Below are 14447 nucleotides of genomic sequence, written 5' to 3'. Positions count from 1 at the left end.
ACTAGGCAATGTAACCAATGGCAAAATGACCCGGTATAAATAGAAGGCAGATGGGGATTGTGAGAAGTTTGTGTGGCCCAGGGCGTTGTCTGAATGTTGGTGTAATGAAGTTTCTTTATTAAATCTTTACTTTGATTTACTTTGTGAAGTTAGTTATTTTATTGCTTGCAACTGAAGATCCTTACTGACAGATGAACAGTTGGCAGCATGGTGGCACAGTGGTTAGCACTGCTGGAGAATAGCTCTGACGAAGAGTCATCCCGATTCGAAATGTTGGCTCTATTCGCTCTCCACAGATGCTGTCAGACCTGCTGAGTTTCTCCAGCATTTTCTGTTTTTGTTTCAGATTCCAGCATCCACAGTATTTTGCCTTTATCTTTGCATTTATATTACACCTTTCACAACCTCAGAACATCCCAAGGTACTTTTACAGGCAATAAAACACCTTCTAAAAACATCATTCTTGAACATAGGAACAAGAGTAGGCCATTTGGCCCATCGAGCCTGCTCTGCCATCAACTTAATCAAGGTTCATCATCTACCTCACTGCCACTGTCCTGTACTATCTCCATATTCCTTGATATCATTGGTCTCCAGAAATCTATGATTTCTGTCTTGAATGTGCTCAATGATCGAGCTTCCTGTACAGCCCTCTGGGACAAAGAATTTCAGTTGGAGTAAAATAAGGAAACAGGGCAGTCAAATAACACACATCAAGATCCCCCATACAGCAATGAGATACATGACCATATTATCTACCTTTAATGATGCTGGTCTAGGGACTAATATTGTCCAGCACATTGGGGAGAATTCTCTTGCTCCTCTTCAAATTGTGTCGTGAGATCTTTGACATGCATCACAGACAGTGCAGCAACTCCTTCAGTATTGCACTGAAGGGTCAGAGTGTGCTCAGGTTTCTGGAGTGCGACTTTAACGCACGACCTTCTGACACAGAGGGGGTGAACATGCTATGCCTCAGGGCCAGGGCTAACACTTCTTGCAAACTTTAACCTAAGCAACCGTATCAACAATGTTACAATTGGCTTCTTGATCCACACTTCAACTTTAGCAAAGAAATTGACCTGCAAATCATCAAGTTAAAATATTAAGGCTTTTTTTGAGGGGCTTTTGTGTTCACATCATTTTTAACTGAAAAATACTCCCAAGATCAATCAAGTCCTTGAATAGTCTGTTGTCACGAGTTTAATGAATTGCCCGCTGTTGATGAGTATCTTGTGACGAGTAAGCAGCACTCTGGGTATCTCTTCAGATACTGGAACGGGATGTGCTTCCCAACCAGCAACACTATTATACCTTCACACAGCCCATAACAATTTCCTGGCTGAACGCAAAGACACAAGATCAACAGGAAGTGAAAATAGCAATGAGATGAAGAAAAGCAGAAGAAATTAAACCAAGACCATCAAAACCTACACTGAAGGGCATTCAATCATGTCCCAGAGATAGTTAGCTCAGGTCTCACGTCTCAAATCATCCTACCTCACTTAGGAAATCACCTTCATTTGGAGATCAATCATCCTCAGAGATCCATCACCCAGAATCTCATTGAGTTAGATAGCCTACTCATGTCCTTATGTACTCAATCTGAACATTATACAGTGGTTAGGGCCACAGGTGAATAAGTAAGTCACAGTTTGGGTTACGGCAATGTTGTAACACTGCTGACCCCAAATCAGAGACAACAATATTTTATAGTACCGGCCTACTATGACAAAGCGCATGTGTGACAGGAAGCAGGCATGGTTCTGACAGGAGCTACACATTCCATACAAGGCTGTTCTTAATGTATGATACAAATGGAAATCTGGGATCTGACGAGTATTGGGGGATCAGAATTCGCAATCCACCCGTTTCTTCAGAGAAAAACAAGGCCCAATTGACCCGAACTGTGATGATAGTATAACTAAGCGAAATATATTGAAGGTGTTTAAAGGGCAGATAGCAATATTGGAATTCACATTGTCTCCATTGTTCAAACCACTAGACGTACAAATCCCTCAAATAAATGAATCAGGAAAGGGTAGTAAGTAATTAGGAAAACAAACAGAATGTTATCATTCATTGTGAGGAGAATGGATTATAAAAGTAGAGAAGCTATGCTTCAGTTGTACAGGGCACTGGGAAGACCATATCTAGAGTACTGCGTACAGTATTGGTCCCCTTATTTAAGGAGGGACGTAAATGCGTTAGAAGCAATTTGGAGAAGGTTTACCAGACTAATTCCAGAAATGGGTGGGTTGCCTTATGAGGAAAGGATGAACAAGTTAGGCTTGTATCCACTAGAGTTCAGAAGAGTAAGAGGCAACTTCATCAAAACCTTTAAGATCCAGAGGGATATTGACAGTGTGGGTGTGGAGCGGGTATTTCCTCTTATGGGAGAATCCAGAACTAGGGGGTCACTGTTTGAAAAGTAAGGGGTCACTCATTTAAGATGGCGATAAGGAGAAATCTTATTTCTCAGAGGTTCGAGAGTCTCCGGAACACTCTTCCTCAAAAATCAGTGGAAGCCCAGTCTTGAATATTTTTACGGCAGAGCTAGACAGATTATTGATTAACACGGAGGGGGTGGGAGGGGGGTGAAAGATTATCGGGGGCAGGCAGGAATGTGGGGTTGAAGTGACAATCAGATCAGCCATGACCTTATTGAATGGCAGAGCAGGTTCAAAGGGCCAAGTGGCCTACTCCTAATTTGTATTTTCATAGATCTTGGTGAATTGAGCTCCTCAGGATGTCAATAGAACAAATAGGGAAGTAAATATTATGGGAGAGGTATGGGCACGACTTTTCCCTCCCTCAAAGAGATGGTCTAAATAAAATGATACACTGGATAGACGGTGCCATTACCCAGTGAGCTCCCAATCTCAGGACCTGAGGAAGGGGAGAAATCTGGGGGAAAGATCACATTTTATAATAAATCCATTAAGGCAAAAATAAATCAGAGTCAAAAATAAATGAACACATCCATCAGCCACAGTGGCTAACCGAGAACCGGATGTGCAATAAGCAGGTAGACAATAGACAATTAAAATCCATTATTGCCCTTTGTGTGGCCTTTGGCGTCAGCTTGCTCAATACATCCACAAACAGCCAGAATCAATCTGAGTACATTTTCACATCAATTACATTGTGATGATAACTGCAGTCTTTAGTTGGAAAATGCTCGGAAGCCACATGCCCTGTAGAAGGTTCACAGTGGATTTCAGCAGCGTTGAATTATGAACACACATACAAACATAGAAAATAGGAGCCATAGGGGCCAAAATAGGGCGGCATGGTGGCACAGTGGTTAGCACTGCTGCCTCACAGTGCCAGGGATCCGGGTTCGATTCCTGGCTTGGGTCACTGTCTGTGTGGGGTCTGCACATTCTCCCCGTGTCTGCATGGGTTTCCTCTGGGTGGTCCGGTTTCCTCCCACAATCCGAAAGACGTGCTGGTTTGGTGCACTGGCCATGCTAAATTCTCCCTCAGTGTACCTGAACAGGCATCGGAGTGTGGCGACTCGGGGATTTTCGCAGTAACTTAATTGCAGTGTTAATGTAAGCCTACTTGTGACAATAAATAAACTTTTATTTTTCATTTGGCCCCTCGAGCCTGCTCTGCCATTCAATAAGATCATGGCTGATCTTTCTACATGGAGTTCCACATTCCCATCTATCTCCAATAACCTTTGATTCCCTTGTCCAACAAACACCTATCTACTCGTGTCTTAAAAATATTCCATGAACCCACTTCCACCACCTTCTGAGTTCCAAAAATCACACAACAGATGTCGAGCCTGTACATTCCTGTTTTCTGCCTCCCGCTCTTGAATAGATGGTGTGACAGGACATTTGCTGTTTTCCAGTCTGCGGGAACCTCTCCAGAATCTAAAGAATATTGGGAAATTAACACCAATGCATCTACTATCTTATTAACCACCTCTTTAAAGACCCTGTGATGAAGTCCATTAGGACTTCGGCTGGGAACCACTACATCCAATTCACACTTTGATAGTGACAAATTAAAATGCAATTATTCTATCTCTTGCCCCTGTATTCACCAGGGTATCCACCATCACCTAATACATTATACATAAATCTACTTTTCATAATATCTTTCCTTAGCCCAAAGCTTTTCACAGTCACCAAAGTGATATAGTGACAATATATCATGCAGCGAGATCCAACTGACTTGTGATATATTTGAACTCAAGTCCTTCCAGCATCATGTTGATTGAATTTAGTACAGTGGTTTCCAAGGTGGGGTATAGGCACCTTTTGAGGTAGTCTCCCCTCCCCAACCCTCTGCTCACCATCTCCCCTCCTTGAACCTCCCACTCACTGCTTCACCCTCTCCTGACATTCCCCCGGGCCATCCCCTCTCCCTGTCCACTCTCCTCACCATCTTCCCTCCCACAACCCCCCTCCTTGCCACCACTGCTCTGCCGACACTCCCTTTCACCGTTTCCACCTCCCCAAACCCTCCAGCTCGCCACTTCCTGCATGCTCCTTCCCTCTCTCAAACTCTCGCCACTTCCTGCTTGCTGCCCTTCTCATGAGCACTTACTTACATCTGGGGAGCGGGGCGGGGGGCAGAAAGAGAGAGGAAGAGAGCAGGGTGGGAAGTGGAAAGTTGCCCGCTGGAGGAGGTTCCAACAAACAAATCATCTGTCACATTAATGGTTACGAAACAATTATTATTAATGGCATGTGTAGCCTGTAATTTGTAAATTGTAATGACTCAGGAAATGTGTGGTCATCAGAGGGGTGTTTAAAAGAAGGAAATAACTGTGGGCATGTAAAAGGTTAGATCCAAGTAAGAGTACATGACCAACTAAGATAAAGGCAAATTATTGTGGATGCTGAAATCGGAAACAAAAACAGAAAATGCTGGAAAATCTCAGCAAGTTTGACGCATCTGTGGAGAGAGAGAATAGAGCCAAGGTTTTGAGTCTGGATGACCCTTCGTCAGAACTCAAGTTTGGGAACCCCTGAACAATTCAGCCCCAAGGTTTAGGCTTTTAGATGAAATATTCCCCTACAAGTTACGGGGGGATTTTAACATGACCAGATTTAATACTCGTTGTGTTAGTGTTTTAGAGTGTAGAGACAGGGGTAGCCCTCTACATTACACACAATCCTTCGATTTGGACAATGTTGCCCCAATGTTTTGGTGCTTCCCCCACAATGCTTCATATCGCGTGACTGCAGGAGGAACGACCATTAAAAGCTCAGATCACATTACAAAGCTACTGCACAGAGCTGTGTGTGAATAATAGAGAGGCAAGTCCATCCCCCTGCATTGTCATCACCTTGATTTTATCTTGCAAAGAAATAGGAGTTTGAGAATAAAGTGATGATTATCCAGGGATTATTATCTTATCTCCAAAGACAAAAATAACTTCCATTTATGCAGGATAATGACAATCTCATTGCCAGTTCAAATTAAGTACATTTACTGCTCCACTTAATATGCCTCAAGGCTACATCACCGAGACACAGTCATAAACCCATCGTGACCTGGGAAGGCCCAAATTATATATTTGTTTAAGGATTGTTAAACCTAAATGTTAAAGTGATTAATTTAATTACCCAATCTTCTTTCCCTTTAATTACTCCTTCTGACAATCTGCAACAGGCCAACAGACTTGCTGACACAGGCACAGCTTTCTTGCACTCGACATGGGCCGACGTTGAAACTTTAAATTGATGCAAATCATGTGGGAGTAAAACTTGGACTGGAAAAGTGGAACCGAAGAAACTGTATTGAAATTAACGCCCATGTAAGATCTTTGGCTCATTTCCAATCCGCAATGAAAATAACCAGATTAAGCCACTTCCAATATTTCCCTCAGATCACAGAGCTCTCGCAATTGGCCCATAAAGCTTTGGAATATACAATTTTAATAAAATTTCAAGCAAGCAGAATCAAAGACACTAAAGGAAAGACGCCCTGTGCCACAAACTACTGCCTCCATTCACCTTACTACTCACAGCTCCTTCACTGTCACTGGGTCAAAATCCTGGGATTCCCTTCCCAGCAGCAGCGAGAGTGTTCCTACACCACAAGGATTGCCACTGCTGAAGGTGGCAACTCATCACCAGCTTATCAGGGATGGGCAATAAATGTTGGCCCATCCACTGATGGTCACGTCCCATGAAAGGAATGCAAAAAGAATTGGAAAGACTTATTAAATGAATTTAAATTCCATCAGCTGCCATGGTGGGATTTGGGCCAGTGTCCCCAGAGCAGTAGCCTGGGCTTTGGGATTACTAGTCCAGTGACATTACCACTACACCACTGTCTCCTCCAAAGGTAGGAATTCTAGACCTTCACAGCATCACAGAACTGTTACAGCGCAGCAGGCAGCCATTTGGCCGATCATGTCTGCACCAGCTCCCCAAATGAGCATCATGACTTTGTGCCATTCCAGGCTTATGGTGAGCGGGCGGGTAAGTGGAGCTGAGTCCATGAAAAGATCTTATTGAGTGGCGGAGCAGGCTCGAGAGGCCAGATGGCCCACTCCTGCTCCAAGTTCTTATGTTATCTTCTCCTGCCTTTTTCCCGTAACCCTTCCCTGCACATTGTTTCAATTCAAATAACCTACAGAAAGTGGCTTTAGATGGGTGAAGACACCGCAACCAATAGTGAAGGAAGAGGAGGATTCACAAGAGGTCTGACTTGAAGAACATTGAGTTTGTGGAGAGCTGTACAACTGGATTCGTTTCAGGATCAGAGAGTTCAAAGTTTATTTATTATGTCACAAGTATGTCACATCAACACTGCAATGAAGTTACTGTGAAAATCCCCTGGTTGCCACACTCGGTGCATGTTCAAGTACATTGAGGGAGAATGTAGCATGGGCAATGCACCTAACCTGCGCGTCATCCAGATTGTGGGAGGAAACCAAAGCACCCGGAGGAAACCCATGCAGACACGGGTTGGGGGTGCAGACTCCGCACAGAACAGCTTCTTCCCTGCGGCCATCAGACTTCTGAATGGACCTACGTCACACAAAGTTGATCTTGCTCTACACCCTAACTATGACTATAACACTACATTCTGCACTCTCTCCTTTCCTTCTCTATGAACGGTATGCTTTGTCCATATAGCATGCAAGTAACAATACTTTCCACTGAATACCAATGCATATGACAATAATAAATCAAATCAAGTCAGTGACCCAAGCTGGGAATCAAACTCGGGTCTCTGGCGCTGTGAGGCAGCAGTGCTAACCACTGTGCCGCTCTGAGGAGCAAGATGAGGGGGGTTTGAAGGTGTAGATTGACATTATAAACAAATTGGGGCATTGTTGGATCAGTAAGCAATGTGGTTCAGTGAGTTGAGGAGCGGATGGGTGAATGGGACTTGGTGCAATGAGGATAAAGACAGCAATGTTTTGGGTCAGCCAGGTTTTTGGAGGCTGGCGAGGACAGTTTTTAAGGTCCAAAAAGACTTGTGCAGAATGTGTGTATAACTGGTTCAGAACCTATACAACATCAGAAGGCAAATAAATTTAAGCCAGTATCCTGGCCCGTATGCAAACATTTTGCAAAAATTACTTCTGCCGCAATTATTTTGAGACATATCTCCACTTCTATTTTTGGTACAGATTAGCTAAGGTTCCAAAAGCCCACCTGCAGATTTCTGGAGCCTTTCGAAGTAAACACTCCAGACAAGCTCATGAATTAATTAGGTACAGGAAATAGAGTACAGTCCTGGCTACAGACTCACCCATTGTGTGGAAATTTCAGGTGTAATATTAAAATACACAAAGGCTCACATTCTGCCATATTTACTGATTTCCACATTGCAAGTGATCCCACTGGTTCCAGCTATATCAAGGTTATAAAGGTGTTACATTAACGCAAATTATTTATTTATTTTTGTTTCTTAATGACTAGTTGAGAAGGAATCTCCACTTCTTTCATTGGATAAGGGCAAACTTGCATTTATATAGCACCTCTCAGATTCTCAGTGTCTCCTTATGTGATGCACAGCCAATGCCTCACCTTGGCTGAGGAATCTCTGTTAATGGACGGACTCACCTGAAGAAGGGGCTTGGGGCTCCGAAAGCTTGTGTGGCTTTTGCTACCAAATAAACCTGTTGGACTTTAACCTGGTGTTGTTAAACTTCTTACTGTGTTTACCCCAGTCCAACGCCGGCATCTCCACATCATGGACAAACGCGACAGCCAATTTGCATCAGCAACACTGAACAAGCTTCGAATGAGTTAAACGATCAGCTAACCACTTTGGTGGTATCAGCTTTGGTCAGGGCAGTCAGACCTGCTCTTCTGTCCATCTGAAGAGGCCAACGAGATAGTTAAACCTCTGACAGCCAGTTGGTGAGGGAAACCAGAATTTAATCTTTACCCAGTTTTGGATTTATTCACAAATAAAATATTACAAACACATACCTCCTAACGCTACAGCCTATCACCAGTGTCAATAAATGTCTCTTTACACAGTTTCTGGACAACATGTAATCAACTAAGTGCCTCATTTGAAAGGAACAGTGTCTCTTCACATTCTTTTGAGAATCAATAAACAAAAGTAAATAATTAACCATCTCTTGAAGGGACGCTAAAAGCAAAGGAGAAATCAAAAGAAACTTGTATTAAAATATCATTGAGAGTGATAATGCAATCCAGCCCCTGCAGCACCCAGCCTTTGCGGAAGGTCTCAAACATCCAAGTGAACACCACGTGTTCCTCCTCCAAGAGCACCCAGACATGGGTGTAACCACGAAAGACAGGCAAGCAGTTGGGCCATGACCCACCTCAATTGCCCAGTGTCTCCTTATATGCTCTTTTGGTGCAAAAAAATTAAATAAATTAAACGAAAGTTCAACAAATGAGTTGTGACAGCCCTTGATGGTGCACTCCAAATACATGCGAACAAGGAACAGGAGTAGGCCATTCAGCCCCTTGAGCCTCCTCCGCCATTTAATATGATCAAAGCTAATCTGATTATAACCTTAGCCTGCATCCCACCTACACCTGATGACCTATCATGCCCTTGCTTACCATGAATCTGTTCACCTCGCCTTAAAAATATTCAAAGAATCTGCTTCCACCACCTTTTCAGGAAAAGACTTCTAAGGAAATTTGGCATGTTTGTTACGACTCTCACCAACTTTTACAGATGCACCATAGAAAGCATTCTTTCTGGTTGTACCACAGCTTGGTGTGGCTCCTGCTCTGCCCAAGACCACAAGAAACTACAAAGATCGCGAATGAAGCCCAGTGCATCATGCAAACCAGCCTCTCATCCATTGACTCTGTCTATACTTCCCGCTGCCTCGGCAAAGCAGCCAGCCTAATTAAGGACCCCACGCACTCCAGACATTCTCTCTTCCACCTTCTTCCATCAGGAAAAAGATACAAAAGTCTGAGGTCACATACAGCCGACTCAAGAACAGCTTCTTCCCTGCTGCCATCAGATTTTTAAATGGACCTATCTCATATTAAGTTGCTCTTTCTCTACACCCTAGCTATGACTGTAACACTACATTCTGCACTCTCTCCTTTCCTTCTCTGTGAACGGTATGCTTTGTCTGTATAGCGTGCAAGAAACAATACTTTTCACTGTATACTAATACATGTGAATAATAAATCAAATCAAATCTTAGGGGCAATTTCACACGGCCAATCCACCTGAGCCACATATCATTGGACTGTGGGAGGAATTATAAACTCTGTTTGTGAACAGAATTCCCACTCACCTGAAGAAGGGGCTTAGAGCTTCGAAAGCTTGTGTGGCTTTTGCTACCAAATAAACCTGTTGGACTTTAACCTGGTGTTGTTAAACTTCTTACTGTGGGAGGAAACCAGAGCACCCGGAGGAAACTCGCACAGACACGGGGAGAATGTGCAAGTTCCACGCAGACTGTTACCCAAGCTGGGAACTGAACCTGGGTCCCTGGCACTGTGAGGCAGCAGTGCTAACCACTGTGCCATAATGCCGCATGACAACTGCCAGTAAATGCTTGAAAAACACATTAGTCTCAGTCACTCGAGGCCAACAAGCTGAGAAATACTGATCCAAACCTAGTTTAAAATGAGACTGCAACAGCCCAGTCGTACAGATGACTATATTAAGCCCATGTGAAATGAGTTAGTCTGCTAATTGCAGAGTCGCTCCATACTGTGAAATTATTCGCTATTTTGGGAGGGCTGTGAACAATATAGTGTAATAAATAAGGGTCCCATTTCAAACAGCTGCCACCCTGTGAACTGCATTGCAATAATCCCAAAATACCCATCAGGGAAGCTTCAAAAACAAAATCTAGGCCCAAACGCACATTCCCTCTCTAACAGTCAGTTTAAAAGTTAAAGTTTATTTATAGTGTCACAAGTAGGCTTACATTAACACTGCAATGAAGTTACTGTTGTCACCACACTCCGGCAGCGCCTGTTCAGGAAAACTGAGGGAGAATTTAGCATGGCCAATGCACCTAACCAGCACGTCTTTCAGACTGTGGGAGGAAACCCACTCAGACACGGGGAGAACGTGCAGAATCCGCATAGACAGTGACCCAGGCCAGTAATCGAATTCGGGTCCCTGGCGCTGAGAGGCAGCAGTGCTAACCACTGTGTCACCGTGCCGCCCTGTGGAGAAACTGATATGTCTTTGAGCAAAACTCGCTATTCTCAATGCAGCTCTGACAAGCTGCACAAATATATCGCAACAATCAGCCAGCCAGCTGATTTAGAAACAAGACTGCAATCTTTTGTCAAGTCTAAAAGCGGACAAAGGGCAGAAGCAGGGTGATGAGTATCACCAAATACCTTTAAAAATTGTACAGAGGCAAATCATCTCAACTACTGCGCAGTCTTGACATTCCACTCGTACAAGGAGCACATTCATTTCAATGCAGTCACAATGTGTTCCTGGCTCTAGCTTGCTTGCCAGCATTCTTACTTGAGATGTTACAGCCATATATGCAGTCCTCTTAGCTCCATCACACAGTTCAGTATTTGGATCAGAGTTAGTTGCTCTTATGTTTGTTTCTAAATATTAGTAAACCGTTCCCCGAGATACAAATCGCAGCTATTTATTTGGAACATTTTCTTGATGCTGTCATTTGTTTTTATTTTGGGGACACGGAGATCTCACCCCTCCCGCTCCGGGGACGTCCTGCCCCACCCCCACCCCTCTTCCGCCCTGGGGGCCTCCCCCTTTCCCACCCCAGATACTTCCCCCACTCCCGTACCATGGGCATCCCATCCTGGGGGCCTCCCCCCCCTCCACCCCGTCCCCACCCTGCCTCACCGCCCCCCCACCCTGCCTCACCCCCTCCCCGCCCCGCCTCACCCCCTCCCCGCCCCACCTCACCCCCTCTCCACCCCCCCAGCCCGCCACCCCGCCTCAACCCCCCTGCCTGCCCCACCCCGGGGTCCTCCTCCTCCTCCCCTCTCCCACCCCGGGGTCCTCCTCCTCCTCCCCTCTCCCACCCCGGGAGCCTCCTCCTCCTCCCCTCTCCCACACCAGGAGCCTCCTCCTCCTCCCCTCTTCCCCCCCCGGGAGCCTCCTCCTCCCCTCTCCTCCCCCCCCCCCCCCCCCCCCGCCCCTCCAGGAGCCTCCTCCTCCCCTCTCCTCCCCCCACCCCCCCGCCCCTCCAGGAGCCTCCTCCTCCCCTCTCCTCCCCCCCCCCCCCCCCCCACCCCCGCCCAGGAGCCTCCTCCCCCCCCCCCCCCCCCACCCCGCCCAGGAGCCTCCTCCCCCCCCCCCCCCACCCCGCCCAGGAGTCTCCCCCCCCCCCCCCCCCCCACCCCGCCCAGGAGTCTCCCCCCCCCCCCCCCCCCCACCCCCCCTTACCTCTCCTGCCCGGGCTCATTGATCTTCAGTTAGGTTGACTGGCCATGCTAAGTTGCCCCTTAGTGTCCAAAGATGTGTAGGTTAGATGGTTTGGCCATGGTAAATGGCAGGGGAAGAGGGCCTGGGCAAGATATTCTGTCAGAGAGATGGTGCAGACTTGATGGGCCGAATGGCCTCCTTCTGCACTGTGGGGATTCGATGAAATACTTTCTTGCCGCACTACCACAAGCTACCCTCAGTGTGATTCCACCCCAGCACATCTCCAGCTCAGTAAAATATGAGAAGTCACATTCACAGAGCCTAGTCCACATTCTGGAGATGCCTCAAGTACATCACAGCCTAAGAAACAAATTCTGGAATATAGCCATTGTTAATTCTCAGGCAGCTAATTTGTACACTGCCAGGTCTTACAAACAGCAATGGACAACATTTGTCAGTGTTGATTTTGTTGGTTGGAGGATAAATGTTGATCAAGGAAAGTATAGCATGTGTCTTCAAACATCTCTGCAAGGCCTTCAACAAATATAAACTACACGACTGAAGCTCAATTGATAACGGTCATCTGAACCCCTTTGCAGTGTCACGAGAAACACCTTCTGCATTTCTGTTGTGCAAAATGAACCATCCGATACCAAGTGTGGATTGTGATCTTAAATATAGATCCCGAATCTTAAATTCAAGACCTGCTGTATCTCTGAAACAGACCAACATTCACTGCTTCAAAAAGCAATCGCTAAGAGCCTTCATATTGATCTTCAATTCATCTATTCGTCCAGAAAATGCTCTCGAGGTATCTGTCAGAATCCAGCCCAGGAGAAGCTTGCGATAAATACTGGATTAACTATCTTCAGTTCACATTGTGATAAAAACAGGATTGGAAAATTCTAGCCCTCTGTGTCTCCTGCCTACACAATATGGCCATACAAGATGGTCGGCAATACCCTGCCTGCATATGCAGACTGGTCCAAGCAGGTGCCAAAATCCAATGACGTACCTGCTGGAGGCCGGGGCCTGGAATTCAAGAGTGGCAGAAGGGCACAAAATGAAGGGAGGCAATGTAGGTTTAATGCTCACGGCAACTTATAATCCATGTACAGAGTTTAGAAACACTCACCAACATGACTGCATAATTAAGGACTCCATGCACTCCGGACATTCTCTCTTCCACCTTCTTCCGTCGGGAAAAAGGTACAAAAGTCTGAGGTCATGTACCAAACGACACAAGAACAGCTTCTTCCCTGCTGCCGTCAGACTTTTGAATGGACTTACCTTGCATTAAGTTGATCTTTCTCTACACCCTAGCTATAACTGTAACACTACATTCTGCACATTCTCCTTTCCTTCTCCATGAACGGTATGCTTTGTCTGTATAGCGTGCAAGAAACAGTACTTTTCACCGTATACTAATACATGTGACAATAATAAATCAGATCAAATCAATGCAGTAAAATATCCTACATGGAAGAGGTTTCACTTTCCTGTCTGCAAACCTTCCCTTCTAAACCCCCTGTCAAAGGAGTTTCCAAAATCCATCATTGCCAGCCCAGGATAGCAATTTACAACATTCTCTCCTCCTGCTGCCAGGGAGAGTGATGAGTGTGAATGAATCCTGCTGCACACTGTCCCTTATAAATGATGGCAGCCATTAACCTGGGGGTACAACTGCAGGAACAAGTGTGGGTAGCAAACACAGGCTCTCTGTCTCGCTAAAGCAGTCCCACATTTACAGCACAGACAACAAAACCAGTCAAGAGTGATTGAAGCAACGTGGTGAGATTTTCTTACCGGTTTTTTGCTTTGGAATCACTGATAATGTTGGGACAGTATGTTCAACTTCAGGTGTGCTGGGTGTGCTGCCCTCTTCTAACTCAGCACTTCCCTCTGGGGAAAGAACAGCAAAATCTCCGTGAACAATCACAATTATTCCAGAACATTCTCAAGACTTTACCTTGAGTTTAGGGTGGACAGTATACTCCTGATCATTCAAAGTGCATTATCCAACAATTTGAATTTCAATTTCAATGGGCGGCACGGTAGCACAGTGGTCAGCACTGCTGCTTCACAGCTCCAGGGACCTGGGTTCAATTCCGGCCTCGGGTCACTGTCTGTGTGGAGTTTGCACATTCTCCTCGTGTCTGCGTGGGTTTTCTCCGGGTGCTCCGGTTTCCTCCCACAGTCCAAAGATGTGCAGGTTAGGTTGATTGGCCATGCTAAAATTGCCCTTAGTGTCCTGGGATGCGTAGGTTAGCGGGATTAGTGGATAAATATGTAGGGATATGGGGGTAGGGCCTGGGTGGGATTGTGGTCGGTGCAGACTCGATGGGCCGAATGGCCTCTTCCTGCACTGTAGGGTTTCTATGATTCTAATGATTCTAAATTTGCCCACAAATTTAAGGGAGGGGGGTGCTGTTAAGGCATTGTTATGCTGTAGGCCTGTGAGTAGCTGTGTGGGGCCCGCCCCAACCCAAGCCGCGTGTGGAGCAGATGACTGATAGGAAGCAAATGATAACTGACAAGATTGGGGGCGGCACAGTGGCTAGCACTGCTGCCTCACAGCGCCAGAGACACATGTTCAATTTCCAGCTTGGGTCACAGCCTGTGTGGAGTTTGAACATTCTCCCCGT

At 45.7% G+C, this 14447-nt stretch overlaps 1 protein-coding gene across 16 annotated transcripts in view; it reads right to left on the bottom strand.

Moving 5' to 3' along the window:
- Positions 1–14447, bottom strand: part of hspg2 (heparan sulfate proteoglycan 2) — a 515715-nt gene that overhangs the window by 365990 nt on the left and 135278 nt on the right. For all 16 annotated transcript variants that reach the window (XM_078239173.1, XM_078239177.1, XM_078239184.1 and 13 more), the window contains exon 3: positions 13609–13704. In XM_078239173.1, coding sequence (XP_078095299.1) covers positions 13609–13704 — 96 coding nt within the window. The remainder of the gene's footprint in view (positions 1–13608; positions 13705–14447) is intronic.

Source organism: Mustelus asterias, chromosome 22 (genome assembly GCF_964213995.1).
Source record: "Mustelus asterias chromosome 22, sMusAst1.hap1.1, whole genome shotgun sequence".
Lineage (NCBI taxonomy): Eukaryota > Metazoa > Chordata > Chondrichthyes > Carcharhiniformes > Triakidae > Mustelus > Mustelus asterias.
The sequence above is the reverse complement of the archived record's forward strand: the minus strand, read 5'-3'. Positions and strand labels throughout refer to the sequence as shown.